Source organism: Grampus griseus (assembly GCF_964374135.1).
Source record: "Grampus griseus genome assembly, chromosome: 3".
In the NCBI taxonomy this organism is placed as follows: Eukaryota; Metazoa; Chordata; class Mammalia; order Artiodactyla; family Delphinidae; genus Grampus; species Grampus griseus.
The window spans coordinates 83,301,991-83,316,503 of record NC_139019.1 but is presented as its reverse complement, the minus strand read 5'-3'; the positions used below and the strand labels follow the sequence as shown (position 1 = coordinate 83,316,503).

The window sequence follows — 14,513 nt, the reverse complement described above, 5'->3', positions numbered from 1 at the left end:
CCCCAACCCCAGCTCCACCACCCCACATAGTTACACCTTTCTCCCTCAGTACCAAGAGCCAATCTCAGCTTCCTCAGGAGGGATCTGACCCCAGCACACAGGTCTTGGGGCTACAGCATGATTCCCATTTATCCCACAGTTTGCACAGTTATGTTTTTCTTTGTGTGCCACACACTACCCCTCCCCTCTAAGAAACCCTCTGTGAATTCCTAATTCTCCCCAGGAATGAAACCACATGTCCTCTCATCACAGAGGCTCCGCATCACAGGGGTTCTGCACAGTTGAGGGAGGCCATCCTCACTTTTACCATTAGCAGTGGGAGTGCCCATGCGGAGCTCTGAGGCTCAGCATTTACCAGCGAGAATCTCTTCTGAGGGGTAAGGGAAGAGGAAGTTGTATAAATGAGTTTTAGAACATTGCACATCCTCTCTTCCTGCCTGGCCTCCACATCCCTTGGCCTTGTGCATAATTGCTCTGTTCTCCAGTGCCCGGTGGTCTTCTGCAGCTCCAGACTTTTCTCACAGAGCTTAAGAAGCCTCATCTCAACCTAGCTGAGCTGGTCAGCAGGCCTCATGTTCTCCTTGCCCAGAACAATCAGAACAGATCACTCTTCTGCTTTTTTATGTACACCATTTTGACTTAATGGTCCCATTTCTGCCCCAAACCTGTCACTCTCTAGATTAATGCTGCATCTTACCTTCTTCACACCCCCTAGATCCCCCAAATAATTTGTGGGTGAGCACCTCCATTTTTATTGACAATGGAAAACAAAGTCCTTTGCTAAAAGAATAGCACAGAGTCCGGATGCTGGTAAAGAAGGTGCCCTCTAGCTCTGAGTCCCTCCCATCACAGCTAGACCTCACCCCTGGTCTCTATTTTGGGAAGCTTTTCATCCCAAAGGCCACAGAGGCAACCAATTGCCTGAAGAGAATAGCACTATGATGAACATAGAGGTGACTCTGGATACTGTGTGCTGTTAGTTGATTACACACTTTCCCAAGGCTGTCCTTGGTACATATGCAGTGAATGCTAAATGGCATGTACTCCTCGTTCCAGCAATTAGTTTTGATCACTCTGGCTTAATGCTGTGTCCAGTGGTTCCGTAAGAGAAAGGAAACACTCTGCCTCTGCACCATTTATTTTTATATATGCATTCAATGAAGACTTACTGAAGCCTAGGTCTCTCCTAGGCATTGTGAGGGATAAGAATGGATCATTCCCTACCCTCAAGAAGCTAACAGCATAGAAGAGGAGAGAAAACATGTAAGCAAAGTACAATGTACAGTATGTTGCAGTGCTTGGAAGAGGGAGAAGAACCCTTCCTTTATTCAACAAATATATGCTAAGCAAGGTTTAAGGCATGAAGATACAGAGTGAAAAAGGCAAAAGAGGTACCCACTCTTGTGGGGAGAGATGATCATTACACTAGTAAAAAATTAAATATACAAAGTTAAATTTAAAAGTGGTCAATGCAATTAACAGAACAGGAATAGGATGGGGCGAAGGTTAACTTAGAGCAGGTATTCAGGTAGACCCCTCTAGAGAGGTGACTTCTCTGAATGATGAGATGGCTGTAACTGTACAAGACCTAGAAAAAGAACAATACGGGCAGAGGAAACAAGTGCAAAGGCTGTGAGGTAGACACAGGATGGGAGCTTTAGGAGACAGTGTGATAGTTCAACTTCAAAGACTGAGGAAAATGACATTTCTGAAAAATAAAATGGCATAAGAAAAGGCACTGAACTGGGAAAGCATGAACTGCATTGAGTTGGAAGCAAGCATGAATTTGAGTCAAGGTCTAGTAAAACCTGAAATTCAAAAGATAAGATGAGGTAGATTATTGACGGAGAGCCCAGGACCGGGCTATGGCTGTGGATTGTATCCTATGAGCATGGAGCACTGCAGGTTTTAGAGCAGTCTCTGACTTGATAAGAATGTGCTTTAGGAAGATTTCTCTGGCATTAGCAGAAACCATTTTTGCCTTTGACAAGCAAATAGTCCTCTGTGCTTTAGTCAAAGCTTCCTATTTCCTGATACATATGCATGCCTTGGTTTTTTGTAAGAGGCTGGGCTATAAAATAGTTTTAAGTAGGGCTTGCAATATAATTTGTGGGGCCCTGTGCAAAATGAAAATGTCAGGCCCTTTGTTCAAAATGAATTTTAAAAGCTTTTTCCTTTCTCCAGCTGTCTCTGTCGTGACTTGTCATGGTGCTTTGTATTTGTTATTTAGTACAAAATAACTCCTAAAGCACAAGGATACTTGCCAGACAAGTACAGACCCTCACAGGTACCAGATGTCTTCCCCCGAGCCAACACCCCGGCACCCACGCCCAGCACCCCGCAGTGGGGAAGGCAGCAGTGGTCTCTGGGTGGGAGCAAGAGAGGAGGAGGCCAAAACCCCATCCCACAGAGACAGGGAGGTGGACTCACACATGAGCCAAGGCTCCAAGCCCCTGGTGCATGCTCCGTTGTTTCTTCAACTTCACTTAAAAAACATAAATTCAAAGATAAAATCATTAAGGATGTCAAGATGCTGATTGCATCCTTCTGCCTTGGGGCTTTGTGCAAAAGGCACAGGTGGGACACCCATGAAACCTGCTCTGGCTGAGACCTGAGAAGAAGGCCTCAATATAGAGTTTTTCCTCGGAACTTAAACTCACTGAGCTACTGTCCTTCAAAACCACATGTGCGGGCTTCCCTGGTGGCGCAGTGGTTGAGAGTCCGCCTGCTGAGGCAGGGGACATGGGTTCATGTCCCAGTCTGGGAAGATCCCACATGCCGCGGAGCGGCTGGGCCCGTGAGCCATGGCCGCTGAGCCTGCGCGTCCAGAGCCTGTGCTCCGCAACGGAAGAGGCCACAACAGTGAGAGGCCCGCGTACCGCAAAAAAAAAAAAAAAAAAACAACAACAACAAAAAACCACATGTGCTACTACTGTTTTATAAGACGTTACCATTGGGGGGAACTGAGGGAAGGGTACATAGGGCCTATCTTTATTATTTTTTTCAACTTCCTATGAATCTACAATTATTTGAGAATAAAAGGTTATATACCAAAAACCCTCACGCATATGCTACTTTTCTGAAGAAAGGAAGGGGTGGAGGGTGCCGGGAAGGAAACCAAGAGCAAGATTGGGAGGATGAAATTAAAGTCACTTAGTGGTATTCAGCTGGACCTCACAAGTTATCTTGCAACCTCAGCTGGAAATGGAAAAGGAGCGTGGTCAGGCTCACATTCCAAAGGTGAAGGACAGATCTGCTTGTTTCTGACCACACTCCCCTGTTCAAATCCACTAAATGATCATTTTCTGATTGCTCCCTAGATACAAGGAATGCACTGCACTGCCCTATGCTCTCTGAGATTACAAGTGCATTTTATGCAAGGAATGCATTCCCAAGAGTTGATGGAATCCAAGACTAATCTTGACAAAGAACTTCTAGTTGCCAGCTAAAGCAGTACTACCTCATGGCAATAGAGTGAACAGAGTTTTCTTGGCCCATGTGTGTTGAAAGTCTCTATTTTTTATATAATTTGAGAGTATTCACCTTATTTCTGACTTTGTGCCTGATGTTTACATAATACTATTCCAAATTTGCACAGTTCAGATTGGCATAAAAAGATCTACACAGATTTTAAAGGGATATTGCTGGAAGTAAATAAACTAACACATACAACCCATCTAGCATAATCCTTGGAACAAAACAGGCAGAAAATTAAAGGTAGGCACTCTTATTGCTATTATATTCAGTAATATTTCCAATAGATCACAGTCTTTGATCCCAAAGAAAAGGATCTCCAAACTACAAAGCTGGGAGAGTTCCATTTTTCTAAAAAAAAAAAAAAAAAAAATCAGTGTGAACAGAATAAAAGTAGAGCTCATAGAGTTTCTACGAAAATACCATTTAGCATTGAAGTTCTAATTGTTTTTCCAATGAAGGGAAAATTAATACCCAGTCAATTCTACTGCTTCTGTGCAAATGTGGAACAGAGCAACAAATTAAAACTGCACACCATTCCAAAGCTTTGTTCTAGTCAGTGATTAGAATACCTCTTCTCTTATGTTATTTTTCTTTGCTCACATCATGGGGGAAGGACTAGTAATCAGTGAGATTTCTGAATTAAAAGCAAACACTGTAGAGGCACTCTGCATGATCATTCCCTGAACGGACATAAGTAGCCTATCATGTTCTTCCACTCCTGGGTAATAGCTCATGAAAGAAGGACGTTTAAGCAACAGAGCAGGACCAGGGCACCAGGGTTCAGAGCACCCAGCACCGTCTTCATACAGTCTAAAGACAAGCTTTCCTGTGGATCTGGCCATTGTCATCATCGTCATCTGTCCTGAATAGCATGTCCTCCAGAGCCAGGCTTATACTGTGGTGGGGCCTCAAGAGCTGAAAGAAGGCCAAAGCTGCCTGACAAGTGCACACATTCCAGGGAGAGGGAAATTTTTCTGAAAACAGAAGTAGGAAGACTTGTCTCTGGAGAGGTTATGTCATAGCGGTGAAGAAACAACAGAACACCAGAAACTTATTGCAGAAGAAACTATAGATAGTGCTGGATACCAGGACCACGGGCTCCTTAACAGTTGTCCACCGGATCATTTGGTATTTAGTTGAGAACTTCCTCTTGCTGCAGCACTGTCTTACCTACTATCTGTGAAAAACACACACTGTCTGCTCACATGGAGCTGGTATCTACCTTGGTCCATAACACCCAAGTGAAACAGTTCATCTCACGACAGATGAAGAGCACCAGCTTTGGATTCAGGCCTCAATGCTGCTAACTTTCTGCCTGAGTGGAACTGGGCAATTCGGCGAGCTTTTCCAAGCCTTAGTCCTGAACTATAAAATGGGGATAATAACATCCCCGTTCTCCCAAGGTGAACGTGAACACGGCAGGTAGGAAATCTGGCCTTTACGAAATACATCTTGTTTCATGGAGACAGTCCCATGTTGTGGTTATGTAAACCATGGTTCACATCCTGGCTTTACCACCTATTAGCTGCATTTCCTTGGTCAAATTACTTAACCTCACTTGCCCCCATTTCCTTGTTTGTAGAATGCAGATAATATAGCCATCATAGTGGGATGGTTTTACAACCTTGCCCAACTCAACAAAGAGTGTTAAGACAAATCTTTCTAGATGTGAAGAGTCAGGGTCAGTTTGCCACCATTTAATTTTCACTCCAGGCAAGACCCAATGGCATTCAGAAATCACGTACACTATTTTTTCAGCAATATGCTCGAAATTTCTTTTCCCTTTCTCAAAGGTCTAAGCCATCTAGAAGATTTCTTGAGGTTGAACAGAAAAGGGTTTGCTAGAAACTCTCAGTCAACTCTGTGGATATAACAAAGCAACTACTGAAAAGAGCAGGTGGTATTCTGACCCTTTTTATTACCTCCCTGGGGTTTCACAGTGGATCATAGGATAGGTTATCTCACTGGAGGTAGGTTCAATGGGAAGGCTCCTGTCTATTATTTACTAGATATACTAAACCAGCAGGCCACCATAATTTCCAGACGCATAGAGAGAATTCTCACAGGAATGTGGCACATGTTACATGTTCTCTCCCCCTGTTTATAAACTTGTTGTTTATCTTCTGAAAAGGGGGACCTTATTCTGACCTTATGACATCTTACTTAAGAACAATAGACCATAGTCCTAATTTGCTAATTTCACTTGGTTCCCCAGAGAAAGAAGAAAAATTTTAAATTATATCGTGACTCTTAGGGGAGCACATCGGCCCATACATGGAGTATCTGATGGAGAATCTTCAAGATGAGATGATCAAATGACTAAAAGTGCACAGCACAGTTCCTGGTGTGTGATAAAAACTCAATCTCAATAAATATTTGCCCAAAACAAAAGAACCACAAGAGGCACTATATAATTCCTCACTCAATTATATGGCACAGGCATGCTTTGTAAGAAGAGAAAGAATGGTGATGGCTATAAGAAGAAAAACATGACTTCACAAAGGAAGAGGAATTTGAGCTAGACCTTGAAGGACGGCTAGAATATGAATGAGAGGAAAAGAGATGGGAGGGCATGAATGGTGAGGGAAAGTTGAGTGCAGACAGAGAAAGAATGAGTGGTATGTTCCTGGGACACAGGACTACTAACAAAATTAGATAGAATTGGTGGGGCCTGTTTATAGAGGGGATCGGGAATCAGCAGGAGAACCCTGATTGGATATTTTGATGTGTTCATGAGTCTATCAATCTGGGTCCATTCAGGAGATAGAAATCACAGAGTCAGGGTACTGCTCCCTGGTGTCTGCACTGGAATATCCACAGAAACAAATGTCCATACTGTTGGTGAGCGGAAGCTGACGCCTGGGCACACAGAGGGACCTGGGTACACAGATAGTGCTGGGGTGCTACCGTGTGTGCTGCTGGAACTGGGGTCTGGAGAGGCCTTCCTGTGTAAGAACCTAAGGTACTTTTGGGTACCTCAGGCCAAGGGGTCCAGAGTTCCCTACATGTCCAGCCCCATAGGGCTGAGGAGAAGGTGTGCAGGCAGAAACTTGGGCTAAAGCACAGGTTTCATTGTCTGGGGCTCCCCACTATGCCACTACTGTCCAAACTGGGCACGGAGGACCCCTGGGGAAGTTGCATCCTGCAAGCTCTTAGCACCGGCAGAAACCTCGAGGGCTGAGTAATGGAGAAAAAGAAAGCACTGTCTAGTTCCTTTGGAAGTATCCACAGGAACCAGGAAGAAGAGCCCTTCTTCCTGTGGTATCTCTCCAGTGCTCTGTACCGGCGGAGTTGAACTTCATGCCAGCTGGCACAGGAAGATATTTAAAGGTTCAAGATCCGTTTTCAGGAGTCAGGCAGTGAAGGATACGTTAGGAGCTAAGAGGCAATAAATTGGCAACTGTCACCATGGGCAGCGCAATGGAAGCAGACCTTCGGGGGTGATTTCAGGCAGTTTGGATTACACTGTCAAGATTGTACTGGCGACCGAGAAGCTCAGCCAGGAGGCTGCTGTAGTGACACAGGCATGAGATACCAAGGCCGTGGACCAGAGTGATGTCAGCAGGAAGGAAATAGAGGGGTTGGGTAAGATTCTTTGAAGGCAAAGGATCATGAGTAATAATGGACAAGCTGGGTTTGGAAAATTCCAGAGTCTAAGAACATGGCCAGAAAGGGGCTAAGGAATTGTCAAGAATGAGAGAGGCTGAAGACTAGGAAATCCACCTAAGGTTAAAGCCCATGTAGGTCCTTAGTGCCTAGCACAACGTCCGGCAGAAGGTACAGACACACTCAGTAAACATTGGTGGAAGGGAGGGAGGGAGCGTGGGTGGTAAAGAGAGAGAAATCCTTTAAAAGGTAGAATCTTAATCCAGGAGGGGCAGGGTTTGGCAAAGGTCCCCAGAGCAGCCTCTCAGGATGTGATCCCAGGGGGAGGAAGGGCCAGGAGTAAGGGCCTGGCTCTTGGCAGCACTCAGCCTCTACCTGTGGGCTATGGGAGATCCCCAGTCCAAGTGTAACCAGAAGCAGGGACTGAGTCCTCCAAATCCCTGAGAACATTTAATGAACTTTGTCACCTAAATGACAAGAATCCAGGCACAGGAGCCAACCACTCAGATCATCACAACTCTCTTCCAAGATATGACAGTGAAGCCGCCCAGGCTCTCTCCCTCTCCGCTCCCTCCTCCCAGTAATACCACCGGTGGTTCTGGAGCGGGGGCTTTTCCTTTATCCCTAGGCTTTTGAGTCCTAGGGATATAACAGTGATGCTTCATTTGTACTTGAACTGAAAGTGGATCCCAGATGTGGGAAAGAATGAACCTTCACTGAACAGCTGTTATGCACCTCACAGAGAAAGGTACTCCTACCCCCATTTTACAGACGAGGACACAGATTCTCACAGATTCTGAGAGACTAAGTCTTTCCCCTTGTTCATGCAGTATGTCATTCTTGGAGGAAAGAAAAGACATATATAGGAACTTACTTTAAATAAAGTTCCCCTGTCATCCGTTTTAAAGCTTCTTGGTTGACTAATTTTTTAGGTTCTTACTCTTCACTTTCATCAAATTCTACATAATAATGAAAGCTAACATGTACAGCTCACTTACAAAGTGCCTGGCAGTGTTCTGAACACTACATATATATTAACACAATCCTTATAACAACCCTATTTTACAGATGAGGAAACTGAGGCACAGAGAGGTTAAGTAACTTGACCAAGGTCACATAAGTGACCTAATAAGTGGTACAGTGAGGAGTCAAACCCAGCTGGTCTGGCTCTAGAATCCATCCACAAAACAGCACACTGAGTTCAGAGAGAAACCTCGTAGGACAATCAATCAATTGCAGAGCGTAAGATGTAGAAGGTCTTGATTTTACAGTTAACCTGGTAACTTCTTGACAATTTTGAACAGGGTCATGACTACTTAGATTCACTACTTCATAGTTTTTCTGTTGTAATAAAACTATGGAGCTGTAGTTGTTATATTCTAAGGGACAGTTTAGGAGCCAAGTAAAATGTTGACAAATGAGACATGTGATTGAGGCCAGAAGCGTATTCAAATCTGTCAAGCCCAGGTAGCCAGGACCCCAACATCATTAGCATCCCTCCACTTGGCTAGCTTTCCAGCAGGAAGCCTGGGTGCAGCATAATGTGTTGGTGGAGATGAACTCCCTCAGCCCCCCAAAGCCGCCCATGTTTCCTGGAGCCCAGTCTCCCTAGTGCCAGGAAACAACACGGTGTTGCCAGCATGTATTTATCACTCCGAAAACATGGTTCACCACTCCAGGCAAACTGAAAAGAAAAGCACAAAATTCTGAGTTTGGAGCCAGTTACCTCTGTCACAAATAAGCTAGGCAGCATTATAAAAGCAGGGAAAGAACAGTAACCATACTTTTATTCAGACTAGCGAGTTGCTGTGACTGTGGGGTGCAATGAAATTGTCATCATCTCAAGTTCTTGATAAAAGCAAAAAGAGAAATAGTAAATTCACAAAGCTTTGACAAGGTACCCAGTACCACTTACAAACAAGGGCCTGACCTACATGCTTGCTTTACTTTCCGCTCTGTTCTTCATCCATCCTTCCTTGCCTGCCCGGAGGGAAAAAGGAAAGCATAAATAAATAAACAAATACACACATGCATATATGTATGTATATAATAATCTTGAGTTGTGTAGTGAGGGGCTTGAGCCTTTAAATAGAGTCAAGACTTCTATTTAATCCCAGGACAAAGATAGCAAAGATCGCTACAGTGAAAGCACTCTTACATCTTTCCTTCTTGCCTTTGCAGGGTTTGCTGCTATCAGGTAGCACGTGAACAGAGGCCGTCATCTCATAGCTACCAAGGAGTGATGGTTTTCAGTTACCAGTGGGCAGGGCATGCCTCCAAACTGCTGCCTAGAGATAAAGGGTTCTCAGAATCATTAATAAGACTCCGAGAGACTCTCCATCTTCAATTTTGCTTCAATCTGCTAGCTTTAAATACAGCACTTGAGATGTGTATTTCATGCACCCTTTCATGTGGTGCATTGCTTTAGGACATGCTTTCTTTCCCTCTAAATTTATCTTGGCTCTGTTTTCCCGACCAAGAATCAGCTCTTTTTCATGGCTAAAGATGCCTTTTTCCTCCTCCTTAGTTTGTGGATTTTCATGGCTGTGCCTTCAGATAAAATGAACCATGTTGGTATAATGTCCCAATCTTTTCTCTTCCCTTAGACAAACAGGCCTAGCAACAACAATAAAAAATTTCTAACATGTTCAAACCAAAATTCTGACCAACACAAATAACCCAGAGATATCTGTAGGTAATTTTATTCTACCAGAGAGCCCAAGTTGCAGACAGACACAAATGCCCTTGTCTGTATTTTTCTTTATAGAAATAATTGAATTTAGAAGTGAATTCACTCTGGGTTGGGTTTTTGTCATTATTATTATTTACTATTTCCCTCTTCTGAGCACTCTGACCTTTGGGATTATTGCTGTAGAAATCTTATTTCCATGATTGACAATGTCAACATCATCTAAGGCCATATGGCATAAACAGCCCAAGTTCTTTTATTCTCAGTCAAAAGCTTCTGGACCTCACTAAACAATTCCTTGGTAAATCCCTTCAGCATCCCTGCTATTTTAATCAATCCTGCACACATGAAGCAGCTGGATCTCTGCTTCATGATTTGTCTCAGGAATAGAAAAATGGAGCTAGAGCCTTCTTATGCCTTGGAAAGAAGAATATAAAGTTGCGGGGAAGCCAAAGTCTTAAAGGAATTTTCATTGTTTCTAGTTCTGGCTTGAGTGAGACTTTTGGCAGAGCTAGAGGGAAGGAATCAGACAGAACCTATTTAAGAATTATTGCCAAACTGAAGGATTGAGTTTTGCTTAAGGGATGAGTTAAAGACCCCAGGGCATGGCAATAAGATAGAAAAGAGATTTGTTTTCCTTTATCTCTAGAAAACATTTGATTGGGGAATATAGAACGACAGTCCAAGCAGCATTAGGATTAGATGGAATGGAGAACCTTTTCCAACCGTTGTACCTCCATGACGGTGGAGCTTAAAGGTGCTTGGGCTGGTGAAACCAAGAGAAAAAGAGTAAGATGAGTAAGCACAGCTGCTAGAGCACCTGCACCTGCTACACAGGCTCTGTGTCCATGGTTTTATTGCAGCTGCTCCCAGGGCCACAGTGGGCTCGTAATCACGGGCAATGAGGCAGCAGCTTAGATTAGTAAAAATGGAATATGGGCCATGATGGAGACCATGTAAGAAATAGTAGCCCTCATTTTTAATCTACTCCATTCGCCATTCATTCTCCTCACACAGATGAAACTTGAGCAGAGGCAAAGAGACTCATAAGTGACTTCAGATACTATTCTTGGTTGTGTGTCATATGTCATAGGAGTGTATTCTTTGCACTGTCCCACAGGAAAGGATGAAGGAGAATACTGGTAGTTTCAGAATTACCTAATAGTGCTGATACAGAGAGACAACCATATTATAGCATCTTATCTGCCTAATGGGTCCAAAGGATAGCAGACCCACTGAGTATTTGCTCTTAGCAAATGAGCACATCTGTCACTTATTAATAGAATAAAATCTCCAGGCTTTATGTTTCCCCATTTCTTTTTGCAGTTTAAGATGCTCCTGAAAGATAGGTTACTCCTTATAGGCATGCAAACTCTTTATCCCTATTAAAGCAAATGAAAATATATTCTTCTGGTTTCTAATGTCATTATTATTGGCCATAGACAATTATTATAAGATGTGCTGCCTTCTTTATATTTACTAAAACAGAGCAAAATTTTAGATCTCTGTCTATATTCCAGGAAAGCTCATGGCTTCAGGAAATATTCTGTCTCCTAAAACGTAAATACTACAGCTTTCAACTGCCCAAGAAACCAGGCATGTGAGAGATGTAGTGTGGAAGACAGAGCTAGAAAACCAGTGCTTAAGTTCTGTTTCTGTCTATGTAACCTTGGGGCATCTTACTGAAACTCAGTTTCTTCCTCTAGAAAACGGGGAGAACATTAGCTTCCTGCTTTATAGAGTAGTTGTGAAGAGTAAAAAAGACAGGGTCCACGAAAATGTTTTATGAACTGAAGTGTCATACAACGATGAGATCTTACTTTTAGTGGAGCATGTATTTGTATATATCCACCTGTGGGTTGCAAGAAATTTTTTGTATATGTGTATAAATTCACACATACACATTTATGTATTTTGGTGGGGGGATGTCCATAGTTTTCATCAGCATCTCAAAGGAAGTCATCACCTAAAATTTATTAAGAACCTCTGGGCTAGTTGGTGTTCCGCATCAACACTCATTAGAAATATGCAACTTAAAACCACTAGGAGAGGGCTTCCCTGGTGGCGCAGTGGTTGACAGTCCGCCTGCCAGTGCAGGGGACACGGGTTCGTGCCCCGGTCCGGGAGGATCCCACATGCTGCGGAGCGGCTGGGCCCGTGAGCCATGGCCGCTGAGCCTGCGTGTCCGGAGCCTGTGTTCCGCAATGGGAGAGGTCACAACGGTGAGAGGCCCACGTACGACAAAAAAAAAAAAAAACACTAGGAGATACCACTGTACACCCAGTAGGATGGCTATTACCAAAAAGGCAAGCAATACAGAGTATTGGTGAGGGTGTGGAAAATCTGGAACATTTATACACTGCTGGTGGAAATGTAACATGGTACAGCCACTTTGGAAAACAGTTTGGCAGTTTCTTACAAAGTTACACTTACCATACGGCCCAGCAATTTCACTCTTAGTAATCTACCAAAGAGAATGAAAGCATATGTCCACACAAAGACCTGTGCACAAACTTTCATAGCAGCATTATTTGAAAGAGCCCAAAACTGGAAAGAAAACTCTCCATCAACTTGTGAATGGATAAACTAAATGAGGCATATGCATATAGTAGAATATAGCTCAGCAATAAAAAGGAATGACATACTAATAAGAACTACCACATGGAGGAAACTTGAGAACATTACACTAAGTGAAAGAAGACCCTATAGTGTATGATTCTACTTATACAAAATGTCTAGAAATGGCAACTTTATAGGGACAGAAAATAGATCTGTGATTGCCTGTAACTGGAGGGGCAAGGGTGGCAACTGATTGCACACAGACTCAAAAGGAAATTTGGAGGTTGATGGAAGAGTTCTAAAACTAGATTGTAGCAATGGTTTCACAGCTCCGTAAATGCACTAAAGGTCACTAAGTTGTACACGTACAATAAGTGACTTTACGGTATGTAAATTTTATCCCAGTACAGCTGTTTTTAGAAAAGACATGAATAACGGACAGGATATTTTGACATATAATTGTAAAATAACTACAAATAGCAAAAATTTACCTACAGACTGATTTTAGTTTTGCATACATGTTTCAAACTACTGTCATTTATGGAAAAGTGTTCTTTATTCTCTCTATGCTGCAGTTTCCTGACTTGTAAAAAAAAAAAAAAAGATAATAAAAGTAACTACCTCATAAGCATTTGTGAAGATAAATCAATTAATAGATTTAAAGAAATTAGAAGAGGGCCTGACACACAATAAGTATGGAATCATGTTAATTATAGCCACTAACTAGAGCTCTCATGCCACTACCAAAAACATATATTTTGTAACATCAATTTCTTTTGATGTTCTTTCCTCTGATGGGAAAAATGGGCATGAATGATTAATGATACTCTCCCAAGTTGACATAAATAAATGCATATTAATAGAGGCTATTCAAAAGGGATGTAGAAAATTTGGAGTTTGATGTAATATATCACAGAGAGCATAATCTATAAAAACTCATTTTGGTTTTAGTTTCATTTCGGAACAAAACAAACAATCAATTCAGAAAAATAACTTTAGTCCTCCTTTCCTCCCTCATTTTCTTCCTTATCTGCTTAGTTGCAGTGCCCATCCTGAACCTCTTCTTATCAATTACAGGATGAAGGAAAATGCCCACCTCTAGACGTAATAAAATTAGAAGGTGCAGAAATTGGCATTGATAGCAGCTTGGGAAAACCATTTGTGTTTAACTGTGTGCCTCAGTCTGGAAATAGAACTTTCTACCTCTGCACAACCTCAAACCAAGAAATGAAAAGGTAATCGATTATTCTTTTATCTTACTAGTTTCACATTGGGTGGGGGAATGCTTCTTCAATAGCAATCTGACAGATTCTTGGGACTGGAAGTAGGGAAGGGAACAGCAAATTCACAGCATGAGTCAATAAACTGTCTTTTTCTTATGTATGAGAAGTTTGGATTTTCATGTTTCTGCCAAGTTTTTTCCTAACAGAATTTCCAAAGAACAGAAGCATCTTCTTCTAACTCATTTACCTTAGATCTCTATATTTTCTAAAAAAGCTCACTACTGCCACAGTTCACATCTAGCTTCCCCAAAAGTTGCCAGATTCATATATTTTAAACTAATTGGATGGATAGTCAGAGGAATAAAACTAATGTAGTTGGGTTACAATTTAACACACTACAGTGAAATGAGCAAAATTAATAATAATAATATAGCTTTGTGGGGAATTAATGCAGTTGACAGTCTGTAAGCGTACAACCCAGTCTGAGGGTAAAAGTGTGAAGGCATTCTAAGAGGGTAGCCTACAAACTCTAAGCATCCAGCAACTTATGATCATTATTCAGTGTGTCACCCTGAGGGAATGGAGATCATTGGTCAGTCCAGTGAGTCAACTCAGAACTGCTGTGTAAGTACTGCTACTTTAGGGTGATGGGTGGGATAGAATGGGGGAGAGGGAGACAATGACAAAAAAATGGGTCAACAGCGTTTAGAAGAATGCCGTATCTCTTTAAGAGAATTTGGACTCCAATTTTAAAGAGAGCCCTAGGTCTGAAACCTCTTAGGCAAACAATATACTGTCTCTATTTGTGGAACATTGTGTATTCAAATGCATGTTTCTTTATAGGACAAACAAGGAAACATGCTGATAGCAACTTAATTGTATTTCAATTCACGGACAAAATATTTACTGGATAGCTAATATGTCCAAGACACTGTTTTAAAATCTCTGAGGACTATTAG

At 42.3% G+C, this 14,513-nt stretch overlaps 1 protein-coding gene across 1 annotated transcript in view; it reads left to right on the top strand.

Moving 5' to 3' along the window:
- LOC309819843 (uncharacterized protein) overlaps positions 1–14,513 on the top strand; it is a gene marked incomplete at both ends in the record, with an annotated part of 97,374 nt that overhangs the window by 69,941 nt on the left and 12,920 nt on the right. Inside the window, one exon of the mRNA XM_082650311.1 lies at positions 13,409–13,566. Coding sequence (XP_082506437.1) covers positions 13,409–13,566 — 158 coding nt within the window. The remainder of the gene's footprint in view (positions 1–13,408; positions 13,567–14,513) is intronic.